This window comes from Anguilla rostrata, chromosome 12 (genome assembly GCF_018555375.3).
Source record: "Anguilla rostrata isolate EN2019 chromosome 12, ASM1855537v3, whole genome shotgun sequence".
Classification (NCBI taxonomy): Eukaryota; Metazoa; Chordata; class Actinopteri; order Anguilliformes; family Anguillidae; genus Anguilla; species Anguilla rostrata.
In genome coordinates this window covers 370,838-395,463 of record NC_057944.1, presented here as the reverse complement: position 1 = coordinate 395,463, position 24,626 = coordinate 370,838, and the positions used below count along the sequence as shown (strand labels likewise).

Genomic DNA, 24,626 nt, shown 5'->3' with positions numbered 1-24,626 from the left:
AATTTAAATGATTATTTCTGAACAATTTTCCATAATTGTAACTGTACTTAATAAACTGGACCAGTATTACACAAAAGTACACCAAATGTTATAAAAATCTATAAATACAATGTAATCCGTGTAATATGATTAAATTACATTGAATTTTAGTGACTGCATTTGTTCTCAAAAGTTTAGTGCTTTTGGTTGGTTTAAAAGAACTGTTTTAATAAAATATTTGCTGAAATTGTTATTGAATGTGACAGCAACATGCAATGTAGTTTCAGTTATGAAATATGACAGGTCATAAAATTTCACTGAGAATGTACACATGCAACTGTAGATCACATTAGATAACTCATCCCTGATGTCTCTGTACTTTCTGAAGGAATTACAATCTTCTCTTCAGGCTGCAAGACATATGGTGCAGTTTGGAGAGCCTGTGAAAAACACAAGAAGAAGAAACGGAAGCACTGCACTCAGTCCCTTCCCCCAATAGGTCCTCTGCTTATGTTTGCATTCTTTGAAGGCAATTCCTAAATTCTGACCATACAGGGTGTGATGACTTACTGTTCATAAGGCTTGTGGCTACCGTCTTTAGCCGCCATTATTGGGGCTTGGTCTGGCAGTTGACCATATTCCTGTTAGCTGGAAAAATGTGTCAATGTGGAGGGAGGAAATGGCTGTGAATGCAGTTCCCATCATAAACATATAAACCAGACTGACATGGACAAAAACCTGGGAAAAAGCTCACTCACACATACAGTATATGGAATGAAAAAATTATACAAATGGTTAACACTAGCATTACATGATAATGAAAAAAAATTGGTAATGGTGATCATGCAAGTTTAAGTCCACATCCCTCTCCCTGGCTCAGATGCCTGAGCAAAAGTCATTTATATCAAAAGTCATTTGAACAATAAACATGTGCCAAAAAACCACTGGTGCTTAGCCTCCTTAAACAACACTGATGTAGACCTTTAACCAAATGTTAAAAATCACCACGTAGGTTCTGCTACAAAATGTCTGATATTTTCCGAAGATCTGGAAATTTACTTTTGCCCCTGTAGGGGACACAAGTCTATGGTCTTAATTTCAAGAACCATATATTTCTACAATGCTAAAACCTACACTACAAGAGATATTAAATACATTTTTGAACAAAGTCAAAATCGTTTTGTGACCCAAGACAATTGTCCTATGAAAAAAAATTGAAATACTTTGCAGGTTCTCAAGAGGATATAATCCTTATGCAGTCTTGATTTTTAATGCTGACCACACTGATTTTATAACCTCAGGAAGAATAAACATTTAATTGCTCAAGTCTGTTTTGCATTGCAGACACATCAAGAACACACTTAGCCTGGGTTTCCCAAACATTCAACAGCTCAACGAGAAAAAGGCTGAGAAGACTGTTTTTTCTCGCCTACACTGCCCCCTATGGCCAAGGCGAAATAAAGCAGTTTATTATCCTTTCTTTTCTAATTTAGGATGTCCTACTGATAACCGTTCCACAAGAGACATGGCGGACCTGACATATTTTATTATGTTTATTTTTCACCCTATAAGGCCAATCTACAGAAAAGTACCTCTCAAACTGCGGACAACTGCAACGGGCAGTGAGGCTGGCACATTCGGAGTTAAAACAGGAACCTTGGTCCACTTACATTTCTTAGATACTGAAGATGTCAGTAAAAGCAAAGCCTTTTTTACAGTAACTGAGATTTAAGAAAAAAACATATAATCAATATTCACATTGTGAACCTTTTGTTTTTGTCTATACAATCTTCCAGTATCCAAGAAAAACTATATAGCAGTAAAAACTTGTACAAAACACAGTGAAAGATGATTATTTTGTAATTAGTCTATTTTATTAAAAGAACTGGGTGCAGGCAGTAGTATATGGACAAAACACTGGTTTTATTAATGTAACAGTCAAATCGAATTCAAGGATTTAAGATCTGTAGCTAAGATACATGCATATATCATGCAAGATAAGATTCCCATAACAGTCCTTCATTAAAAAAAAAAAAACAAGTGACAAATTTAGTAATTTAGTAAGCAGAAGGCTTTTCATATCTAATATATACATAGCAATGAATGAATGACTGGATGAATGAACAAATGCATATATTGTATATGCTGTGAAAGTCCAGTAAAAAGCTGAACGTTGCTGAGACTTTGCATTAAGTAAAACCTGGTATATCCAATTAAAATATAATACTAATCTATTAAAGAGTAACAATATCATAATCAAACTGCCATTTTAAAGAACTTGAAATACTACATAAAAATACCGTGAATGTACAGTTCAAAAAGATCAGCAACTAAACCACCATAAATGACAATTCTAACAGTATGACAAAAATAGAACACATTAAAAAATGGATTCATATTTAAGTCCAACAGATGCAACTTCAATCTTTCATCTTGTACTGAATTATTATAACTAAACAACAAACCTCACCCCCCCCCCAAAAAAAAAACAACAGCTTCCAGTATTCCTTTAGCGGCACACGCTTTTGATTTCCAATTCAATGAGCTCATCAATATGGTGTTAAACATACAAAAAGATGAAACAAGAGCTGTGAATGCTCCATCAAAATGATCAATATTCATGTTTTTCACACAAAATGGGATAGAAATGAAGAAACATTATGCAACCATACGGTCCATCATCGACACATGCAAGACCATTCTTTTTTTTTTGTCTGAATCAGGCATGGAAAAATTGTCACTTCCTTACAGAAAAGGCTAGCATATAATAGTTTAATGAGGACCAAGACATTTATTAAGTGCATTCTGTGAGAAAGCCAAAGTACAGTATGCATTTTCAGCATTTAAGATAAGCAATTCATAGGATCACAAAACCAAAACACTTATGACCGCTTATTGCGGTTATAAAACTTCAAATAAACCATTTGAGAGTTTGCCACAGGCAGTACATATAAAGCTTAAGTATGGTCACTGAAAAAGTGTTTCGGATAGGGAACTTTACACAGTATGCATAAAAGGAATATCTTACAGTTATTCCATTTTGGTGAGCAACACACTTGAGGTGACTTTGAAAGGGTTTTTCAATAATTCCCATGTTTAAACTGAGGTTACACATTAACAACGACACAAAAGTGTATTTCAGACTGCCAAAGCTACACAAAGACATTTTTACACTGATATATATATATATATATATATATATATATATATATATATATATATATATATATATATATATATATATATATATATATATATATATCTATATACACACACTTTGGTGCGGTTTCCTACACTGGCTGTTGTCTGTGCACTGGGAGGCCAAAAAAGGAAAGGAATGTGACGACAGATAGTACGAGGAATAATTACCCTTCTATAAACTAATTCAAATGTAAAAATGATAATTCCTTTTATCTGACCACAGCACACTACAAAAAAGAAACAGAACACACAAAATTCATAGTGGAAGTTACTAACTTCTATCCATCTATATTCACAACAGAAGCAAGCAAACAAAAATGAATGCATATATTAATGCAAAACTGGGCAACTGCCAATTTCACAGTGACTTACAGTATCATACACAACTAGAAAAGAGTCAAAATGTTAGTAAAAGGAGACATTCTTCCTTTGATACAGTTTAAAAGGCATAACATTAAACACCAAACCGTTAACATTAAGCTTCAGTTTCAAAACTGGCAAGATGAGAGTTTAACGACAGTTTTGTTTGAAGCATCTGAAATGAGAGAGAATTGTGAGCAGCTCTATTAAGGTCATTTTTCAAATGGCTTAAAACATGTATATTTATATGCACACTTGGAGTCCAAAATATGCACTGGCCTGCTATTCTCAGCACTTCAAGCTCTGGTGATCCTGATGGAATTCTGGCAGATGCTTGGCTTGGATACCTACTTTTACTCTTCACCAAACAGGCCGCAGGATGAGCCCTCATACGCCTGTAAGGGGCATGGCACTGAGCGGGTTTTCAAAATAATCACACAGATTTGATAATATTCCAGTTATGATCTACACCAATTTCTTCCCAAAACTGAGTCCATACATTTTCTGCCAGCAGGACTTGACATTTATGGAGTTGTAAGTGCTAAATAACTGAGGACAAAGAGGACAAAGCATAGCTTGTAGGCCGATTAGGAGAGGCCTTTTTGAGCACGTTTCATGGCAATGGCAACAGCGAGGACACGAGCGCAATGGTAGCACCTTTAGCACCACGGCACTGAGCAAACAGCAGAAGGGATCACATTTCCATACACTACTGAAAACACTGCGGCTTGATTCAAAGGGATATTTTGAGGTAAGGCAAGTATCAACTATTTCAACACCTCATAGACAAGCAAAAATGTGTCCTGGATGGCAAGCAACAATTAAAAACATGCCAACAGGGCAGAAATATGGTGGCCCAGGTAATTTCACCTGGTACAATATCTCAGATATAAAGTACATCAATCTCTGAAGTATGAACCTATTCTATGTTCAACTTTATTGTAAATTTGTATATCAAGCAGCAATTGTTACCCGCAGTTATACGTACTACCCAAAGTTTAGTAGGGGGTGAAGATGCTTGGAGCTGGTCTTCTCAAAGCTCCTAAAGGTGACATGCGACTATCCATTTGGAAGAGGCAGGCTGACTGACACACCTACGCAAGAGCAAAAACAAGGCCTTCGCCTGCCTTCACCTGGGAACCTCCGTTTGATCAGCACTCAGCTCGCCCTGTTCGGTTCCTTGGCATAAACAGAAAAAACGAAAGTAGACTTTGTGGAGTGGACCTCACACTCACCGGAAGGGCGGTCCAAACAGCTGGAGCAGCCCCCCCGGTCTAAGATGACACTAACCTGCAAGACCAAATGACCTTTTCCATTTTGACAACGCAAGAGATTGTATAACACAAGTATTCAGACAGACTGAAATTTACCAACATTACCATAAATTCTGAAATGGAAGCAATGCCCTTTCCCTCCCTGCTTCCATTTTGTTTCACTTTATCTCCCTCCCTCTCTAATGACAGAAATAGTCGATTCTAAACCAAAACAACAAGGTACTGGCACATGCCATATTCTGGTCCTACAAAAAACATTAAGGCACCAGAGGTCTAAAAAATCCACTTGTTAAGTTGGGGAAAAGTGTTTGAAGGCAGTCGACGTGAGTGCATAACGTGTTTCTGAGCAGAGGAGTGCAGATTGTCTTCATGCCTGAGTGCCGGTAAGCTTCTGCAGTAAAGGGACCTGTTGAAAAAGAAAGCCAGAGTTTAGCAAAGATGTGGACATGCACACTGTCAGCACTTACACGTAGAACCTAAAAGCGGGACAGGAAAATAGGGCTGATATGTACCACAGGGGCAGAGAGAGATTTCATCACGGTAAGGGGCAGGGGCTGCACTTAATATGAATTATTTATTATCATTGGTGGTGTGCATTTTAAACGTATAACCACAATGTTAAGAAACTAAACATTTTAACCCTACGGAAAATCTTTAAGATTTACAGCTGTACCCGACTGAATTTTCATTTTCATACATATGGCTGTTGAATACAATGAGACTGGACTATTTTTATTTCCATGGACTTTCTGGTAATCAAAAATGCATTGGCATGGGTTCAGTGGCGATCTAGATCATTTACCTTAGTCAAAAGCAACAGTCATAAGAACGTATTTTTGAGAATGTATAATCAAATTCATTAAGATTTGAATTGCCGACACTAAAAGCATTAGGCTACCATGTGGTTTTGCTGGAATAATGAGACAGCACACAGGTGTTTCTGCTTAAATCTTCAATAGAACAGGCCTACTTCTTCATTTCACTTTAAATATAAAAACTAATATAGGCCAATAGGCTAAATCCAAAGAAAGCTCCAAGAGAATAAATTAACAAATTAAGAAATTTAAGACTTGAAATCTTTTACATTCATGGCATTTTCCACTTTGAAATAGCCTAATAACTGACATCTATTCAAAAGGATAGTAGGCTACATTCAACACAAAAAACCATAAATAAATCTAAAAGCAAACGTTTGTCTCCAGTCGTTTCCAGCACAACCATAAATAATAGGCTTCGAAAACAAATGATTACCCTAAATTAAGTACAGGATAGAGGACTTCCTGCTGCCCATGTCATACAGTGTTCCTATTCAGCCATCACATGTTGTGGGAGAGGAACACAAGCTCACAGTAAGTGGGAGGACAGAGCCTCTGCAGCCAGTAACCGCATGGAACCCACAGTTCGGCTTCTCCAGCCTGTGTACTGCATGGAACCCACAGTTCGGCCTCTGCAGCCAGTAACCGCATGGAACCCACAGTTCGGCTTCTCCAGCCTGTGTACTGCATGGAACCCACAGTTCAGCCTCTCCAGCCTGTTTACCGCATGGAACCCACAGTTCGGCCTCTGCAGCCAGTAACCGCATGGAACCCACAGTTCGGCCTCTCCAGCCTGTTTACTGCATGGAACCCACAGTATGGCTTCTCCAGCCTGTTTACTGCATGGAACCCACAGTATGGCTTCTCCAGCCTGTTTACTGCATGGAACCCACAGTTCGGCCTCTGCAGCCAGTAACCGCATGGAACCCACAGTTCGGCCTCTCCAGCCTGTTTACTGCATGGAACCCACAGTATGGCTTCTCCAGCCTGTTTACTGCATGGAACCCACAGTTCGGCCTCTGCAGCCAGTAACCGCATGGAACCCACAGTTCGGCCTCTCCAGCCTGTTTACTGCATGGAACCCACAGTATGGCTTCTCCAGCCTGTTTACTGCATGGAACCCACAGTTCGGCCTCTGCAGCCAGTAACCGCATGGAACCCACAGTTCGGCCTCTCCAGCCTGTTTACTGCATGGAACCCAGAGTTCGGCTTCTCCAGCCTGTTTACTGCATGGAACCCACAGTTCGGCTTCTCCAGCCTGTTTACTGCATGGAACCCACAGTTCGGCTTCTCCAGCCTGTTTACTGCATGGAATCTTTCCAACGCGCTTCATCTCATTTTGCAAGAACATAAACACTATTTATAATTTACCTTTAGAATTCCCTACTGTAATGTAACCCAAGTGCATTTCTGTAAGATTCAATTATGTCTTATTCTGTAGTCTTGCAATGCACAACGTTTAAAAATCCACTGCTCGACTGAACGCATCATATGGGCCTTCCTCTTGTGCATTAAACAATGCTGTTGGTACTGCTCCTATTCAGGCTGTAGACACACTGTACAGCCTGCTACTGCTATTCACGCTTTAGACACATTGTATAGCCTGCTACTGCTATTCACGCTTTAGACACATTGTATAGCCTGCTACTGCTACTCACGCTTTAAACACACTGTATAACCTGTTACTGCTATACACGCTTTAAACACACTGTATCACTGTATAGCCTGCTGCTGCTATTCACGCTACAGGCACACTGTATAGCCTGCTACTGCTATTCATGCTTTAGGCACACTGTATAGCCTGCTACTGCTATTCACGCTTTAGACACACTGTATAGCCTGTTGTTGCTATTCACGCTTTAGACACACTGTATAGCCTGCTGCTGCTATTCACACTTTAGACACACTGTATAATCTGCTTTGTTGGACAACGGAGTTGACAGCGACTAAGATTTCTGTAAGCCAGCATTGTGATCTTCATCTGCTTAAACAAAACATTATATCAGTTTTGTTTTATTTTAGAACAGGCCCATGCCTTTTTAAATATGCAGCAAATTTAACATCTTATGCCAACATCTTCCGAAATGAAGCACAAGACTGTCATTTGGCGCTTTTGCGTTGCTTACTGTCTGCTTATTCAAAAGCTGCGTTTTTCTGAAGCCTTCGTACCATGAGCTTGTATCTTAAAGACATAAAACACGGTGACATCAGAGCATCAAATCAATTCGATTACTCCAGGACGAGGGTCGCGGTAAAGGCGGTAAGGGGCCCAAACACGTGGTACGCCTCCCGTCACCATGGTATGGCAATATGGCAGTTATCCATGCAGCCTCATAGGAAAATGGAATTTGGAATGGACAATATATCATTGACTGGTACGCAGATGTACAACAAGCTTAAAAACAAACAAAAACAAAGGAGTGTCACCAAACTGGGAAATCATTCTCTATAATGAAGTAGCTGAACCACTGCAGCTGCATCATTAGCAAGATTAGTAAACAGAGGCTATATTGCAGGATGCATTGACTAAAGGCCCCTGTGACTTGGGGCCCTGTGGACATACACTTAGATGTTGACGAAGGTGGATGGAGAGCGACTCTGCTGACGGAGGTGGATGGAGAGCGGTTCTCCCTTGTGAGTTGGGCTCTTCCTGAGAGTGCCCATACCTTGGACAGGTCCACCCCAGTGAGGGCACTGATGGCTCAGAATGCCCATACCTTGGACAGGTCCACCCCAGTGAGGGCACTGATGGCTCAGAGCACTCTTACCTTAGACAGGTCCACCCCAGTGAGGGCACTAATGGCTCAGAATGCCCTTACCTTGGACAGGTCCACCCCAGTGAGGGCACTGATAGCTCAGAGCACTCTTACCCTGGACAGGTCCACCCCAGTGAGGGCACTAATGGCTCAGAATGCCCTTACCTTGGACAGGTCCACCCCAGTGAGGCCACTGATGGCTTGGAGCGCTCTTACCTTAGACAGGTCCACCCCAGTGAGGGCACTGATAGCTCAGAGCACTCTTACCCTGGACAGGTCCACCCCAGTGAGGGCACTGATGGCTCAGAATGCCCTTACCTTGGACAGGTCCACCCCAGTGAGGGCACTGATGGCTCAGAGCACTCTTACCTTGGACAGGTCCAGCCCAGTGAGGGCACTGATGGCTCAGAATGCCCTTACCTTGGACAGGTCCACCCCAGTGAGGGCACTGATAGCTCAGAGCACTCTTACCTTGGACAGGTCCACCCCAGTGAGGGCACTGATGGGGCTCAGAATGCCCTTACCTTAGACAGGTCCACCCCAGTCAGGGCACTGATGGCTCAAAGCACTCTTACCCTGGACAGGTCCACCCTAGAGAGTGCACTGATAGCTCTGAGCGCCCCTTCCTTGGCCAGGTCCACCCCAGTGAGGGCACTGATGGGGCTCAGAATGCCCTTACCTTAGACAGGTCCACCCCAGTCAGGGCACTGATGGCTCAAAGCACTCTTACCCTGGACAGGTCCACCCCAGTGAGGGCACTGATGGCCCAGAATGCCCTTACCTTGGACAGGTCCACCCCAGTGAGGGCACTGATGGCTCAGAGCACTCTTACCCTGGACAGGTCCACCGCAGTGAGGAGACTGATGGCCCAGAATGCCCTTATCTTAGACAGGTCCACCCCAGTCAGGGCACTGATGGCTCAGAGCACTCTTACCCTGGACAGGTCCACCCCAGTGAGGGCACTGATGGCTCAGAATGCCCTTACCTTGGACAGGTCCACCCCAGTGAGGGCACTGATAGCTCAGAATGCCCTTACCTTGGACAGGTCCACCCCAGTGAGGGCACTGATGGCTCAGAATGCCCTTACCTTGGACAGGTCCACCCCAGTGAGGGCACTGATGGCTCAGAGCACTCTTACCCTGGACAGGTCCACCCCAGTGAGGGCACTGATGGCTCAGAATGCCCTTACCTTGGACAGGTCCACCCCAGTGAGGGCACTGATAGCTCAGAGCACTCTTACCCTGGACAGGTCCACCCCAGTGAGGGCACTGATGGCTCAGAATGCCCTTACCTTGGACAGGTCCACCCCAGTGAGGGCACTGATGGCTCAGAATGCCCTTACCTTGGACAGGTCCACCCCAGTGAGGGCACTGATGGCTCAGAGCACTCTTACCTTGGACAGGTCCACCCCAGTGAGGGCACTGATGGCTCAGAATGCCCTTACCTTAGACAGGTCCACCCCAGTGAGGGCGTTGACGGACACAGGCAGCTCGGCTAGGAGCTGGTTGATGTCCCGGGTCACGCGGCTGCCCTCCCCACTCAGGATGACAATCTCGTTGGTTCGGGCCAGTGGAGCCGCCACCTTGCTAGCAATCTGCACAGACACACCAGACATGCTATTCTACACGCACTGAAAAATTTGGCTGAAACACCAAGACAGTTATTAATAATAATTATTCAGATTCAAAACCAAGTGCTTTACTTTCTGTTGGAACATTTGGCGGCTCTGATGTCACTCCCTGGGTAAGTGCCAACGAGACTAGGTTCTCAACTGTGGTCAGGTTGAACAATTTAATTCCAATATAAAACCGCCAAAAAGGCCAAAACAACACTGAAAACAATGATTTCCCCCTGAATCAAACACCTGTCAGCCTTCACATCTTACCTTGGGCAGGGCTTCGAGGACGAGGGCGGTCTTAGCTGCCTCTCCATACTGCTGATAGGCCTCTGCCTTCAGCCTCATCTTCTCAGCCTCAGCCTTCCCCACCACCTCGATGGAGCCCGCCTCGGCCTCGCCTATCCGCCTGATCTTCTCTGCTTCAGCCTGGGCCGTAAGCACCCTCTTCGTCCTGTGGAGGAAGAGCATGAATTCCCATTCCAACGTGGCAGCATACCAACTCAGCACTGCAACTTTCTTCTGCTAAAATTTAAGGTAAAATGGGCAACTGTTCCCAATGGAATGCAGCCTCCAACCCTCATGTCCCTGTATTTATACTGAACCTAAAACATCAAAATGAACTGCTAGCGACACAACAGAAGTCCTACAGGATAAGGCCAACAGTCTTTCAACTGAAACATTTAACTGACAGATCTATGGGTATGAACCAGGTTTTCTGGAATCAGAAAACAGGGGCACAGACTGTGAAAGCCTGACTGAGTGGATGCCATTCACCACCTGCTTAAGAACTCATTCTAGTGTATAGCCATACAGAAACATACAACATGTGTTCTAAAGTCTATGTCAGTATATGGTGAGCTCTAAATTTGACACAATCGTAAAGGCTTGGGCTGAGCAAGGGGGGGGGGGCTTACTTCTGTCCCTCGGCCAGCTGCTGGATCTTGTAGGCCTCCGCTTCGGCCGGCCTCATAACCGTGGCTACCAGCTCCCGTTCCGTCCTGGTGATCTCCTTCTCCTCAATGGTGATCTGCTTCTTCCTCTGCACCACCTCGATCTCGATCTCCTCCAGCCTGATCTTCTGCTGCTCCTTGGCAGCCTGCAGCTCGTAGGCCAGCTGGGACTCTGCTTTCTACACGGAAGAAATCAGCGAGCATCTCACAGCTGCACACTCAGAGGAAAACAGCGAGCATCTCACAGCTGCACACTCAGAGGAAAACAGCGAGCATCTCACAGCTGCACACTCAGAGGAAAACAGCGAGCATCTCACAGCTGCACACTCAGAGGAAAACAGCGAGCATCTCAGGGGTGGACACCGCAACAATACATCTGCACCACCCACAGACAGGGGTGCTAGCACTCAACAAACCTCTACGCACCTTCTGATTACCTTTAGTTTGTTACATATTTAGCAAATACCGTATAACATTATCATATCCATTTTATCAAAACTAATGCTGATCTAAGCGGAGTACCAAGCAAGTCTGCACAAACCATCATCCAAACTGTCACACTTCCATCTCCAAAGTTAGATTTAATTAATGTGGAATTCAATGGTATTTCATCAACCATTTCTGTGACCAGGATATTGGCTTGAAAGGCAAAACACCCCTCTGTTCCTCCTGAGATTTCTTATTTAATACACAGAGGGCTCTCTGAAAGTCAGACCCTTGATAAGGATTAGCAAAGAAGTGTATATAAAGTAAGAAACATTTTTTGCTCAAACGATACAACATGTTCAACGTTTTCTTTTTCTCTGAAAGAGCATGCATCCCAACTGCCACTCCACAAATACATTTTTTTTTTCAATAAAATCCATTAAATAAATCTGTATTAAAGGCATTTTACACAGGATTTGCTTTACTGAAAATATTGGCGGCGTCAACAACGGGATGAAAAGCGTTGGCCTGTTTTTTGTTTGACCAGTAAGTAATGTTAGGCAGCTAGGTGCCCAAGGTTGAGTAGCTTTTATATCAAATTCTGTCCCCACCCATAAATAAAGATGTCTTCCCCCCCTATGGGAACTGCTGTTACTGTTTATAGTTACAGCTTAGCTAGCTCAGTAATTCACCTGCATTTATTTGGATCAGGGGAACTGAATTCAAGACAACATGCATGCTATCAAGCTATATGTATCCAACTTCACTAACAAAGTTAACAGTTTCTAACAAAGACTCGTCGTCATCAGGGCTCACTAACGATAAAACACAGCATAACTGCCTAGGCATCGGTAGTTACAAAAAAATAAAGATAGCACTTTCGACCATTAGTTAAAACCACTGGAACAGTGGCAAACCTGCTGAGGACGTGCATCTTATCGAGGTGTGATTTTTTGGGAGGCAAAGAAATTCAAGGAGCCACAGTTGGAGAGCTTTAAAACTAGACTGCATCTTGGGAAGGCAAAGTCTCCAGATGACACCTCTGTGCCAAGAGGCTTTTCAGAAAAGCCTCCAGTGAGGGCAATCGAGAAACACATGTGTCTGGAGTTTGCTAAATGCCACTGGAACTTCCACTGTAACCAAGTGTTACAGAATTTAATATTTCATTGAACACTTGTTGAAAAGGATGCCATATCTACAGTGACAATGGTGGATCTTTAACGTTATGGCGTTTTAAAAAAATCTTCATCAAGGGTGTGAATCATTCTGGAGAGCACCGTATACCAGTGAACAAAAAACAGTCATTTCCATTTTAACCTACACCTATTTTGAACTGCTTCTGTGAAGTAAGGATATTAATTGTTTATTGATTTATAATTACAGCCACATTTAGGCTATCCTTTCCACTCATTCCCACACACTTCATTGTTCATTTGTATTCTCCAGCTGCACAAGACCCACATACCTGCGATACTATCTATCGGAGTCTCATTCATGCGCCAACAAGTGCTTGTGTACATGAACAAGAACAGAATTGAGTGGAGAAAATCTGCTCATGGACACAACTATTTCTACACCAGAATAGGTTCAATAGACTGTATCCATATTTTTAGGTTTAGTAATTATAGAACCCGGGTTAATGTGCATATATTCATCTGAAGGGCAATAGAAAAATATAAGCACAGCTGCAGCCTGTTTCCCTGGCTTCGTACCTTAGTGTTGACTTCCTGGTTGAAGGCAGCCTTCTGCATTTCCAGCTCTCGTTTGGAGTCAGCCATTTTGGTGTCTGCCAAGAATTTGATGTCCAACATTTCCTTCTTGCATTCAGCTTCCTGAACAGAGACAGTGAATACGGGGAGAGATTAGGTCATTTCCTCTCTTTTCTTTCTGAGTTTTTGATGCAGATGTCTCTGTATTACATTACATTACAGGCATTTAGCAGACGCTCTTATCCAGAGCGACTTACACAACTGTAAATGTGTGAATGTGCTGAATATGGTACTGAGCTGTAGATGCCTCTGATAGATGTGTGGATGTGTTGAGTATGGTTGAGTTGTAGATGCCTCCGGTAGACGTGTGAATGTGTTGAGTATGGTTGAGTTGTAGATGCCTCCGGTAGACGTGTGAATGTGTTGAATATGGTTCGGAGTTGTAGATGCCTCCGGTAGACGTGTGAATGTGTTCAATATGGTGGGCCCAGCTCCCTTACCCTGATTCCAGCATCCCTTTCTGCCTCTGCAACACCGATGTCAGCATCCCGCTGGACAGCGGCAGTCTGGGTCTTCCCCAGGGAGCTCAGGTAATTCACCTTGTCGTACACGTCCTGTAAGGGAGCCAACACCACCCGCATGCTCTTACTGCGGCCAAATGCAGACATTACCAGACCTCCAATACAGACAGAGAAAACTCCATCAAATACTCTGAAAATAACACAGTACAGAGCTTACAACTCACCAGAATGCTCCAAACTCTATTAGTTCAGTGCAGACTGTCATGCTTCACTCGCATGGTAGTTTGATGTGCTCTTTCCCCAGTGCTGATGGTGGACATGTGGCACAGCTAAATTGGGGAAAATTCTCTACAGCTGGTTAGCATAGCCCTGGAGGCCCTATCTCCCTCCCTCCCCTGGCCACACACACACGTCTTGTTATTCTTGCGTTTATCCATGTTTTTCCATTTGAATAAATTAGTTTGTTATTCCTTCAACTGGCGTCTGGAATCCTGTTTCAGTTTGAGCCAGCTGTTACAAGACAGAGCCCATGTACTACGAATACTTTTTTTAAATGTGCTCAGGTTGCACCAATTTCAAATTCACAACTCCCAATTCAACACTTCAAGTTCAATTAAATCAAGTTCTTACAATCTCTCAAACACAGACAGTTTTTAAAAATGAAAAGTAACTTCTACCGGTTCTCCAGCACTTCCACATTGCTAGCATTGTCATGACAGGGAAGTGTTCTGTTCACAGAAGGAAGAGGGGAAGAGCACTTTCCGTCAGATGAAGGAACTCGCTCCGTTACATCAGCACGTATATATGTGATAAGCACACTGGGCCAAAAGTACGTACATAAAACTTGCAGCACAAAATGTGGCCTGACGAGGGTATGTTGGTGTGTTTGCAGTCTGTGTGAAATTAACTTCTTATTTTGGCAATCAGCCAAAGGGGCCGCTTATTAATCATATTTTGCGTATGAAGCAGAGCTTATAACATACAGTGCGTTGAATACGACTGGATGTGGGGAAATAGATGCCTCTGCAGTGAGTTAGGAGCATATCCAGCACCATGCACAGCACAGGACAAAGTGCGCATTGCTGTGGTGGCAAGTGTCGAGTGAAATGATCCAGATCCTTTTATTTCTTCAAGAAGAGAAATTATTGCCTGGGTGTTTGTCACAGAAGACGCAGGTGCAACTGATTCCCTGATTTTTATCAATTCCGTGTCTTTCCTAGTTTTTAGTGCTTTCTGTGATTTTTCAGCAGTTCAGGATAGAAACTATAATGCAGTCTGCAGTCAGTTATTGCAATCAAATGTTTGACGGCCTCTGTCAAGTGTTGATGCTGAGTGCTCCTTGTAGCTACTACAAGGCACAGTAACCCTATTTTTTATTATTTTAGTAATGCAATTTGAGCATGCTGTGTTTCTAACAATGTTCTGTTAAAGGCAAAAAGCCTGCTCTTTCTGTGGTGGACAAAAGCAATTAAATGCACCAGCCTATCAGCGCATTTGCTCATATTTTTTAACAAGTGGCAACTTTGCACCGTTTTTTTTAAAACTTCAAGAACTTGATACTGTTGCTATTGTTGCGCATGCTATTTCAATCATTCCCCATTGCTGCACATGAGATCGATTGGTTAGTAAATTTTATAAAATAATAAATTAATTTTTTTTGCTTTAATTTTTTTGCTTTAATTAATTTGATTTCTGCTTCTTTTTTCAGTTTTCTATGATGTTTAACATGTGAGTGCTCCATGACCTTAGCCATGACAAACACCAAGCCTAGTACTGCGGGGCAGCTTAATCTGCATCGTTTGATTTCTGAAAATAGCCCCGAAGGCTCATAAAATCTGGCCAATTGTTTATAATCAACACATATCCATTTGTAAGTGATTAACATTGCAAGAAAAGAGAAATAATCAGGATTCAGTATGAACACTGGACAATAAACTGAGGGCTCAGTTCTGGAAAACCACAGCTGCATTTCCTCTTTATTAATGGCACACAAATAGTGTGTTTTAAAGCGACAGGCAACTGATCCCCCTCTTAATCCTCTGAATGGAAGCTGGGAGCTCAGTTATGCATTCTGCAGCAGCAGGGACCAGAGTGAAGGCAGGGGATAGGGGCAAGCCCTGCCCTAATCCACCCGTAACGCTGGAAACATGCCTGATTTAAATTTGGCAAACGTGCATGCAAGATTGCGGTCCCATGTGTCCTGTGCTCGTTCACAACGTTCTTTCTGCACGTCCTCAAAAATGAGCTCTGCGCGTCTGCAGGGTGCAATACCCACAGAAAGCGCAGGGGAGCACACACGTACACACGGGACAGATGTTATTGTGCAGAAAGGGAAGTAGCTCTCAACGTATTCCAGCCCTGATCTGCCACTGAGTGGATACACCCTTTAAACCTCCGGTCAGACAGGAAGTGAGCAGACGAGCCACTTCAGGATCACATAAAACTCCAGTATGTTTCCAGCCTATCAGTAACGGCAAACTGAGTGTGGCATGATGTTTCTAGCCTATCAGTGTGCGGCAAACAGAGTGCAGTGTGGTGTTTCCAGCCTATCAGTAACGCCAAACAGAGTGTAGCGTGGTGTTTCCAGCCTATCAGAGTGCAGCATGATGTTTCTAGCCTATCAGTGCGTGGCACAGCGTTTCCAGCCTATCAGAGTGTGGCAAACAGAGTGCAGCATGGTGTTTCCAGCCTATCAGTAACGCCAAACAGAGTGCAGCGTGGTGTTTCCAGCCTATCAGAGTGCAGCATGGTGTTTCTAGCCTATCAGAGCGTGGCACAGCGTTTCCAGCCTATCAGAGTGCAGTGTGGTGTTTCCAGCCTACCAGTAACGCCAAACAGAGTGCAGCATGGTGTTTCCAGCCTATCAGTAACGCCAAACAGAGTGCAGCGTGGTGTTTCCAGCCTATCAGAGTGCAGCATGATGTTTCTAGCCTATCAGTGCGTGGCACAGCGTTTCCAGCCTATCAGAGTGTGGCAAACAGAGTGCAGCATGGTGTTTCTAGCCTATCAGAGCGTGGCACAGCGTTTCCAGCCTATCAGAGTGCAGTGTGGTGTTTCCAGCCTACCAGTAACGCCAAACAGAGTGCAGCATGGTGTTTCCAGCCTATCAGTAACGCCAAACAGAGTGCAGCGTGGTGTTTCCAGCCTATCAGAGTGCAGCATGATGTTTCTAGCCTATCAGTGCGTGGCACAGCGTTTCCAGCCTATCAGAGTGTGGCAAACAGAGTGCAGCATGGTGTTTCCAGCCTATCAGTAACGCCAAACAGAGTGCAGCGTGGTGTTTCCAGCCTATCAGAGTGCAGCATGGTGTTTCTAGCCTATCAGAGCGTGGCACAGCGTTTCCAGCCTATCAGAGTGCAGTGTGGTGTTTCCAGCCTACCAGTAACGCCAAACAGAGTGCAGCATGGTGTTTCCAGCCTATCAGTAACGCCAAACAGAGTGCAGCGTGGTGTTTCCAGCCTATCAGAGTGCAGCATGGTGTTTCTAGCCTATCAGAGCGTGGCACAGCGTTTCCAGCCTATCAGAGTGCAGTGTGGTGTTTCCAGCCTACCAGTAACGCCAAACAGAGTGCAGTGTGGTGTTTCCAGCCTATCAGAGTGCAGTGTTGCAAGCCAGTTCCAGCCTATCAGAGTGCAGCGTGGCAGGCCGTTACCAGCCTATCAGAGTGCGGTGTGGCAAGCCAGTTCCAGCCTATCAGAGTGCAGCGTGGCAGGCCGTTACCAGCCTATCAGAGTGTGCAGCGTGGCAGGCCGGCGCACCTTAATGGTAAAGCTGAGGATCTCGATGCCCATGCGGCCCACGTCCGGAGCAGCCACCTCCCTCACCAGCATGGCAAACTGGTCCCGGTCCTGGTAGATCTGCTCCACCGTCAGCGTGCCTGCAGACAGAACAGATGAAGACGCTTGCCTTCTACAGCTCCTGGGCTCTCCAAGCTACACACGCAGACATCCATCCAGTATCAGACGAGACAAGTGATCAAGACAACAAAAAGAATTCTCCAAGAACTCACCCAAGATGGAGCGCAAATGCCCCTCCAACGTTTGCAGAACAACGCTTTTGATTTCTGTCACAGATTTGCCCAGAAACTGCTCACAGGCAACAGCCAGCAAATCATTGTCAGTCATTACTTTAACCTGGTGAGAAATTCAGGCATGCAGAATGACACAAATTCAGAGTACATATTAAATATGTAAAAACCACAAATATTCATACACTTTTTTAAGAGGCAAAACATAAACTTTTGTTACTGCACATGGTCCCATCATCTCAATAAGAAAATGAGCATGCTGTGGAAACAGCTGCTCATTTGAATTCCCTCATTTTATTTAGGAACTGCTCACTGCATCTGTGAATTCACCATCATGCCATTCAGTGCTACAGCAGAGCAAGGTGGATAGCCACCACATTACTGGGAGGAACCAATGCGGCTCAAACCCACCCTACCCCTGGTAGGACAAAGACAAAACACAGCAAAGCCTGCAACCCCAGGGCCCAGCCTGCAACCCCAGGGCCCAGCCTGCAACCCCAGGGCCCAGCCTGCAACCCCAGGGCCCAGCCTGCAACCCCAGGGCCCAGCCTGCAACCCCAGGGCCCAGCCTGCAACCCCAGGGCCCAGCCTGCAACTACAGGACCAGGGTCTGCAACTACAGAGAACAGCTGCACTTGTGGTGAATGCCTTTTTATAACCAATTCAAATCCCTAAAAGCAGAAAGCTAAAGCACCCAAAAATAACATCAAAAAGATGATGTAAATAAACACTTTAAATTCAAGGAAAATCCTGTAGAATTTTTCAACAAATGGATGTGAAAAATAAACTATTAATTGGAAAAAACCTGAAGCACACATTATGAACCTGAAGAAACTCTTCATATACTCATAGGTACTTTGCTACAGGTTCTTTGGAGGCCTCCATTCGACAGAGAGACAGACGTAAGCAGGTGAAAAGGCCTGATGGGAAGAGGAGTGTTTACCTGCGCCACCCCCGTGACAGTGATGGCCACGCCCTCTGCTGTCTCCACATCCTCACACTTGGGCTGCAGGGTCATAATCTCAAGGGTGATCCTGCAGAGAATGCCAAGGGGCATGTTTATGTCAAAGCAGCAAGGGAAAACAACAGAGCAGCAACACAGCTTGTAGAGCTCCAGAGCACAGCCAGCACGGGTCATCCAGCGCCTGCCTTCCGCATGACAACCGCATGAACTCACTCCTCACAGAAGGCCGAAAACCACAATGCACACAAGTCACAAAACAAAAGACAGATCCGTATCCATTACGATGCATTTCTTGATGAGATGTTCCTCGTGCAACAGACTGGTTTCCAAGCACCACTACTGGAGTTATTTCGAATGAAGTGTAAATACTGAACTGGGGAGAAAAAGCAGAGAGGATGATGTTGTTTTGGTTCTGTGTCTGAGCTGCATTATTAGAGCAAATGCTCTTTCTGTACTTACTAGTATAACTGCCAACTTATTTTCATATTTTAAATATAAATGATGTAAGTATCTTCAAATGCAAGAATAGAAATTCATAGAGGGAAATTCCATCCCTCTCCTTTGAAAAGCACATCAATAACACTGTCAAGGTTTCATTTTTACATCTACGCAATATCTCCAGACTTAGACCCTCTCTCACCCATCCCGATGCACAAAAACTCATCCGCACATTCATTTCCAGCAGATTGGACTTCTGCAACGCACTCCTCACTGGTCTTTCCTCCCGCCTCCTACACAAACTGCAATTGGTTCAGAACTCGGCTGCAACAATACTGGCCCACACATCCTCCCGGTCTCACATCACCCGTCTTGAAAGATTTACACTGGCTCCCAATCACATCACGTATCACATTCAAACTCCTCTTCCTAGGTCACAAATCCCTAAATGGCCTCGCACCCACTTACCTCTCTGACCTCCTGCTCCCCTACCAGCCACCCAGACAGTTACGTTCATCCACTGCCGGCCTCCTCACCACCATCCCCTCTCAGCGCCATTCTTTTGGCGACCGCGCCTTCTCAGTTGCCGCCCCCAAACTCTGGAATGCCTTCCCCCCTGACATCCGTACCTCAGACTCACTCACCTCTTTCAAATCTCAACTTAAAACCCAACTCTTTCCCCTAGCCTTCCCTTGATGTTTGTCTTCCCCCTCTCACACCCCCTCCTACTACCGCTGCACCACTAGTCCCACTGCATTTTTTTTTTTTTGTATGTAATGTTTGTATTTATGTATCATGTACTGTAAAGCGTCTTTGAGACCATGAAAAGCGCTATATAAAATAAATGCATTATTATTATTATTATTATTATTGTTATTATTATTATTATTATTATTATTATTAATAATAATTATAATTATAATAATAATTATAAATAATTTTTTTGCATTGATTTTTTAAAAACAAAAGGACAGCTACCACTATCATTCACTGTCTACTTTGGAATTGCAAGATGGCCAGCTCCACTCATTGAAACCTGATGCTTAATGAGTGTTTGTTCTTTCTATCTGTAGTTTTAATTATGAAAGTGCTTCAGTCTCCAGGCTATAGCTAAAATAAATTCCTCTCTGCACTCTGTTAACAGCTGTCCAACTATTATGACAAATAAATTCAACTCATTTGCCTAGCATACATCACGCTTGTATGAATTCCATGTGGAGCGCGGCGAGTTTCTGTGACATCTGCAGGGTACATTACTACGTTGTCCTCATTGGCCATTCTCATTTACAAATGCGACTTTAGTGAACAATGCCCTTTCATGCAGTGCAGCATAAATTACACAAATTTTACAGAATTAGGCAAAATACCAGAAACCTGATTTTTTAAAACGTTTTTTGGAGTGAATACAAATTGAGACTATATTCCATTCCTCTGATGATTATGAAACTTTAGCTGATGATTGTCACACATATAATGGTGATTAATGATTTAACTGTCCTGTTTTAACCAGTACAGCATACTAAATATTATTGCACTAAGCACCTTTAACAAAAATCAATTTAGTGGTAATATACATGAGCATACTTAGAGAGAACCCCCGCCTGTTAAGACTTGTAGGGCTTAATATGTTGTAAATGCCCTCAACTATGGAAAAACCTGTTGTAAAAACCACGCTAAAGATTAGTTATTTTTAAAGTCGGACTGAAATTTGAAATACTGTATCATTACTTATATTCTATACCATTGCAAAATTGTTTTTAAATGGTTTTAAAATGTTTTTTTTATTAATAAAAATTTATACATATCACAAAAATGTTATTATAATGCTACTATGGAGGTCAGATACTGCGTGGGCAGGGTCGAGGGCGTACTCCTTGCGTTTTGAGTGACAGCTAGTGGGCGGACCGTCTGAAAATGTTGACTGTGACAGCCATCAAGAGAAAATAATAGGGTGACAGGCTACATTTCAGTAGATAGGTAAAGCTAAATGAGTTGTCATATTGCACAAAGTCAACAAATCTCCATAGCTAGCTAGATAAATAATATTTGGCTTTCCTGAATTGTTGCTTTATACTTTGTGTGATAATTATGTTGATGCTAAGATTGCTTTTCAGCTATGCCAACTAACGTCAGCGAATGTAGCTGTTAGCTATCCTCATTGTAAGCCAGGCGAAGGTAATTCATACACTCAGTAATTATACATCCAAAATATAATAATAGAAGAAACTTACTTTGTGGTTATCCTCTGTACTGCTCCATACTGTGCTTGATCGATTTGTGGGGACTGCTCAACGTATTTTTAAGTTGCATTCTGTCGTGCATTTTTTTATTATAGCTATTTGTTGCCATAAGTTGCCATATGGTGCTAGTCAACTATAGCCTTGGCCGAAGTGATAATACCATGCCATTCTCAGAATAATATACATTTTCTTTTATTTTGTACCGCATAGGAAAAGTACATGTGCTTTACATACATACATTAAAAGACGTTTTGGATATTTTAACAGGCGCAGTTGCGAGTGAGCCTGTTACCAACAATATCAGTTTATCGCACCATTGAGAGCGAAGTTGCGAGTGAACCTGTTTCCAACAATCTTTTTATCGCTCTTTACAACAATAAATGCAGATCCCGCGCAGCAGTTGTCATGTCATCTTTACAAGAAAACACAACGCAGAGACAACCCTGCTGCAACTGGACAGTCGGGACTGCTCCAGGGTTCAGTCGCAGTTCTTTGCAAAACCCACTCTGTTTTTGCGCCCTATTCAAAAAGTCGTCTGGTGTAAAATGCAGAGTGCAGACACTTGTGTTGTTTGACACTAATGAACCTGATAAAAATTCTACATGTGTCCTTCGGGATTGCGTGTAGTGAGTCAGTATTTGTGCATCCTTCAACACAGCAATGCCGCTTCCAAGGTGCCATGTTTCCCAGACTTGACAGTGGCAAATGCAGCCTAGCCCTCAATGTCAATCATAAGCAAATACACGCTGTGATAGGCTGCATGCAAATGAGACCGCTTCCTGACATCAAGAAGCGACAATTTTAAAAATGTGGAAAAAAGCACAGTAGGTGGCGCGGTGATTTTTAAAACCCCAATATCTATAATTCAAAACAAAAAAATTATAAATTTTAAATAATATGATAATACAGCTGACGCTGCCTATTTTACCACCAAGGGAAGTACAAAATATAAGCAATGCAATTTCAGTCCGACTTTAAAAAACCAAAGCCTTTAATATAAAATTTGATCAATGAAGATCGCCATTATTTTATAAGCGCAATGCACTTTGGGTAGATGACGTAAAATGGTTGCACTGGAGGTTAACTCCAGCAGTTGCAGATATTAACAGTGACAGTTCCACAGAATTTGTATGTGATGTGATACGCAGGATATCTGCGAAAAGGATGGATTCAATAGCTGAAAATCTTAGTGTATCAGCAGGTATTATCATTAGGGATTATGCATTTAAAGGAGGTATTATCACTGGTTAAACTTATATATACGACATGGATCAATAATGACGTTATGTCATTTAAATGGGAATGATGTACACATTTCAGTTTCACCAAAAACAACAGTCTGACCCATATGGTATGACGCTGAACGGCTACTGCTAGAAAGCGGAGCTCTCTACTGTTTGTCATGTAGTTTATTTGTTTGTCCATTTAACAAGCACCCCTTCCCAGCAATCTAATCTGCAACTACACCCCCCAAGCATGACACACTGAACAATAGCGTCTATCTGGGAGTTTACACTGTTAAGGTTTACTTTAGTCCCAGATAGACTCCCAAGGGCGTAATTGTCTTGGATCAGAGAGATCCTATGGCATATAAGAACAAGCACGAAACCGTCCAGACCCACGGCGCAACTTGGTGAACTATATTTTTTGTTGATTTTACACGCTCATATATGGTAGTTGGTTCTCTCAGAATTCTGACTGATATAGCAAGGGAATATTTTCACTGGAGACTTGATACAGCCTTATAACTTCAAAGTCCCAGGTCACTTGTGAATGGCTGAAATGGATTTTGAAAACAGACACTTCATGCTACAATCATGATAACGGCAATGACTGTGCTGTGAAGTTTAGGTAGCAAACAAGGAAGAGGAGTTTAGGTAGCTGAATCCTTTTGACGTAATTTACATAGAAACTATTCGCTTAGATTGCCTAGTTTCACTCACTGTGGCCAAGCGGAATCGATAACGTTTCATATAATGTTAAAAGATTTAATTCAATCTACTACTGGGAGTTTTGACGTTTATTGAGGGTGTGACAAAAAATTTCGGTGTGTTTTTCACATTTACTGTTCGATTGAGCAAGTACCATTCACAGTACATTTTTATAGGTTAGTGCTGTCAGATTGTGCTAGCTACTTTACATGAACCTTGTACGGCGATCAATAAACGCTAACAGCACAGTACCACTTAGTTCTTGTCATTTGTACCACCACTGTAATGAACTAAAAAAAAGCCTACAAACTACCTTTTCTATCAGAAATGTGTTGACGAGCTCACACGCATACACTGCTGGCGACATTCTATAGCCACTTTTCCACCGCATGGTACCGGCTCAACCCGACTGGACTCCACTCGACTCTACTCACTTTTGGTACGAGTTACTTCGTTTTCCACTGCAGATAGTACCCCCGTTAATGTAGCTGGTCGTCATAGCGACGCCGCATGAAACTGCTGTTTCTGACCAATCAGTGGTCTGCAGTGGTTTGGTCGGGTGGTTGATGCTCGGGGTTTCTTAGATTTGTTTGCATCTTTCACCGCAACTTTTTTATTTTTTAACGCCGCAAACTGCTTCCTCTAAATTTTTGGGTTCCTCTCGGTGCTTGAGGACCAAATATGCCCAGATGGGTGAAGTCATGTGGGGCTTTGCAATGAGATCCATTTTACTTGCATTAAGTTTTTCACTGTGCGTACTGCAACTGCAGGCTGACTCAATAGTAAGCCATTAGGAGTCAGCACATTTCAAAGATTGCACACGGTGCACGCTCTCAGTGATAGTGTTTAACATCTCACCGCAGCATATATTTTTAATCACCAAGTTGATCCAAAAATATAGCTGCAAGCAGCGATGAGGGGGCCAAGCAGTCCAGCAGGGCAGAGTCACCATGGCAACTTGATAGGATCATGTTAAAAGCATGGCTGTAAGCACTGATAGCAAGTTTTATGTCAATTGACCAAAGATTGGGTGTAACTGAGATATGAGCTCACATCTTGTTTGGGTCGTATGCTTTGATTTGGCTGTAATGGATGAACGTTTTTGAAAATCAAAAATGCATCAGAGAACTTTTTTGAGGGTTGGTCTGAAGATGATCTGTGACAAGTTTGGTGAAGATTGGACAAAATATGTTGGTGTTGAAATGCCTACTTGAGGGAGAAGGACTTGGGCGATTCCATGAGGGACGTGGAGGCGATTGAAGAGCACTTCATCAGTATTGGTGAAGTTGACTTGCCCGTCAACACTGAGGGGCTGATTGTTTCAATTAAGGAGTATGCAGCGAACGAACAGGGTGGCCCAGGGTTGGAAGCACAGGACTATGCAGAGGGATTAGACGAGTTATTCTTAGAGAATGGC

At 43.2% G+C, this 24,626-nt stretch overlaps 1 protein-coding gene across 2 annotated transcripts in view; it reads right to left on the bottom strand.

Annotated features, from left to right (window-relative positions):
* Nucleotides 1-1,831: 1,831 nt before the first annotated feature.
* LOC135236918 (flotillin-2a-like) overlaps nucleotides 1,832-24,626 on the bottom strand; it is a 28,533-nt gene continuing 5,738 nt past the window's right edge. For both annotated transcript variants that reach the window (XM_064303517.1, XM_064303518.1), the window contains exons 3-11: nucleotides 18,580-18,670; nucleotides 17,619-17,742; nucleotides 17,368-17,486; nucleotides 13,589-13,702; nucleotides 13,092-13,211; nucleotides 10,918-11,132; nucleotides 10,271-10,454; nucleotides 9,830-9,979; nucleotides 1,832-5,220 (exon numbers count right to left, since the gene is read on the bottom strand). In XM_064303517.1, coding sequence (XP_064159587.1) covers nucleotides 5,182-5,220; nucleotides 9,830-9,979; nucleotides 10,271-10,454; nucleotides 10,918-11,132; nucleotides 13,092-13,211; nucleotides 13,589-13,702; nucleotides 17,368-17,486; nucleotides 17,619-17,742; nucleotides 18,580-18,670 — 1,156 coding nt within the window. In that variant the 3' untranslated portion in view covers nucleotides 1,832-5,181. The remainder of the gene's footprint in view (nucleotides 5,221-9,829; nucleotides 9,980-10,270; nucleotides 10,455-10,917; nucleotides 11,133-13,091; nucleotides 13,212-13,588; nucleotides 13,703-17,367; nucleotides 17,487-17,618; nucleotides 17,743-18,579; nucleotides 18,671-24,626) is intronic.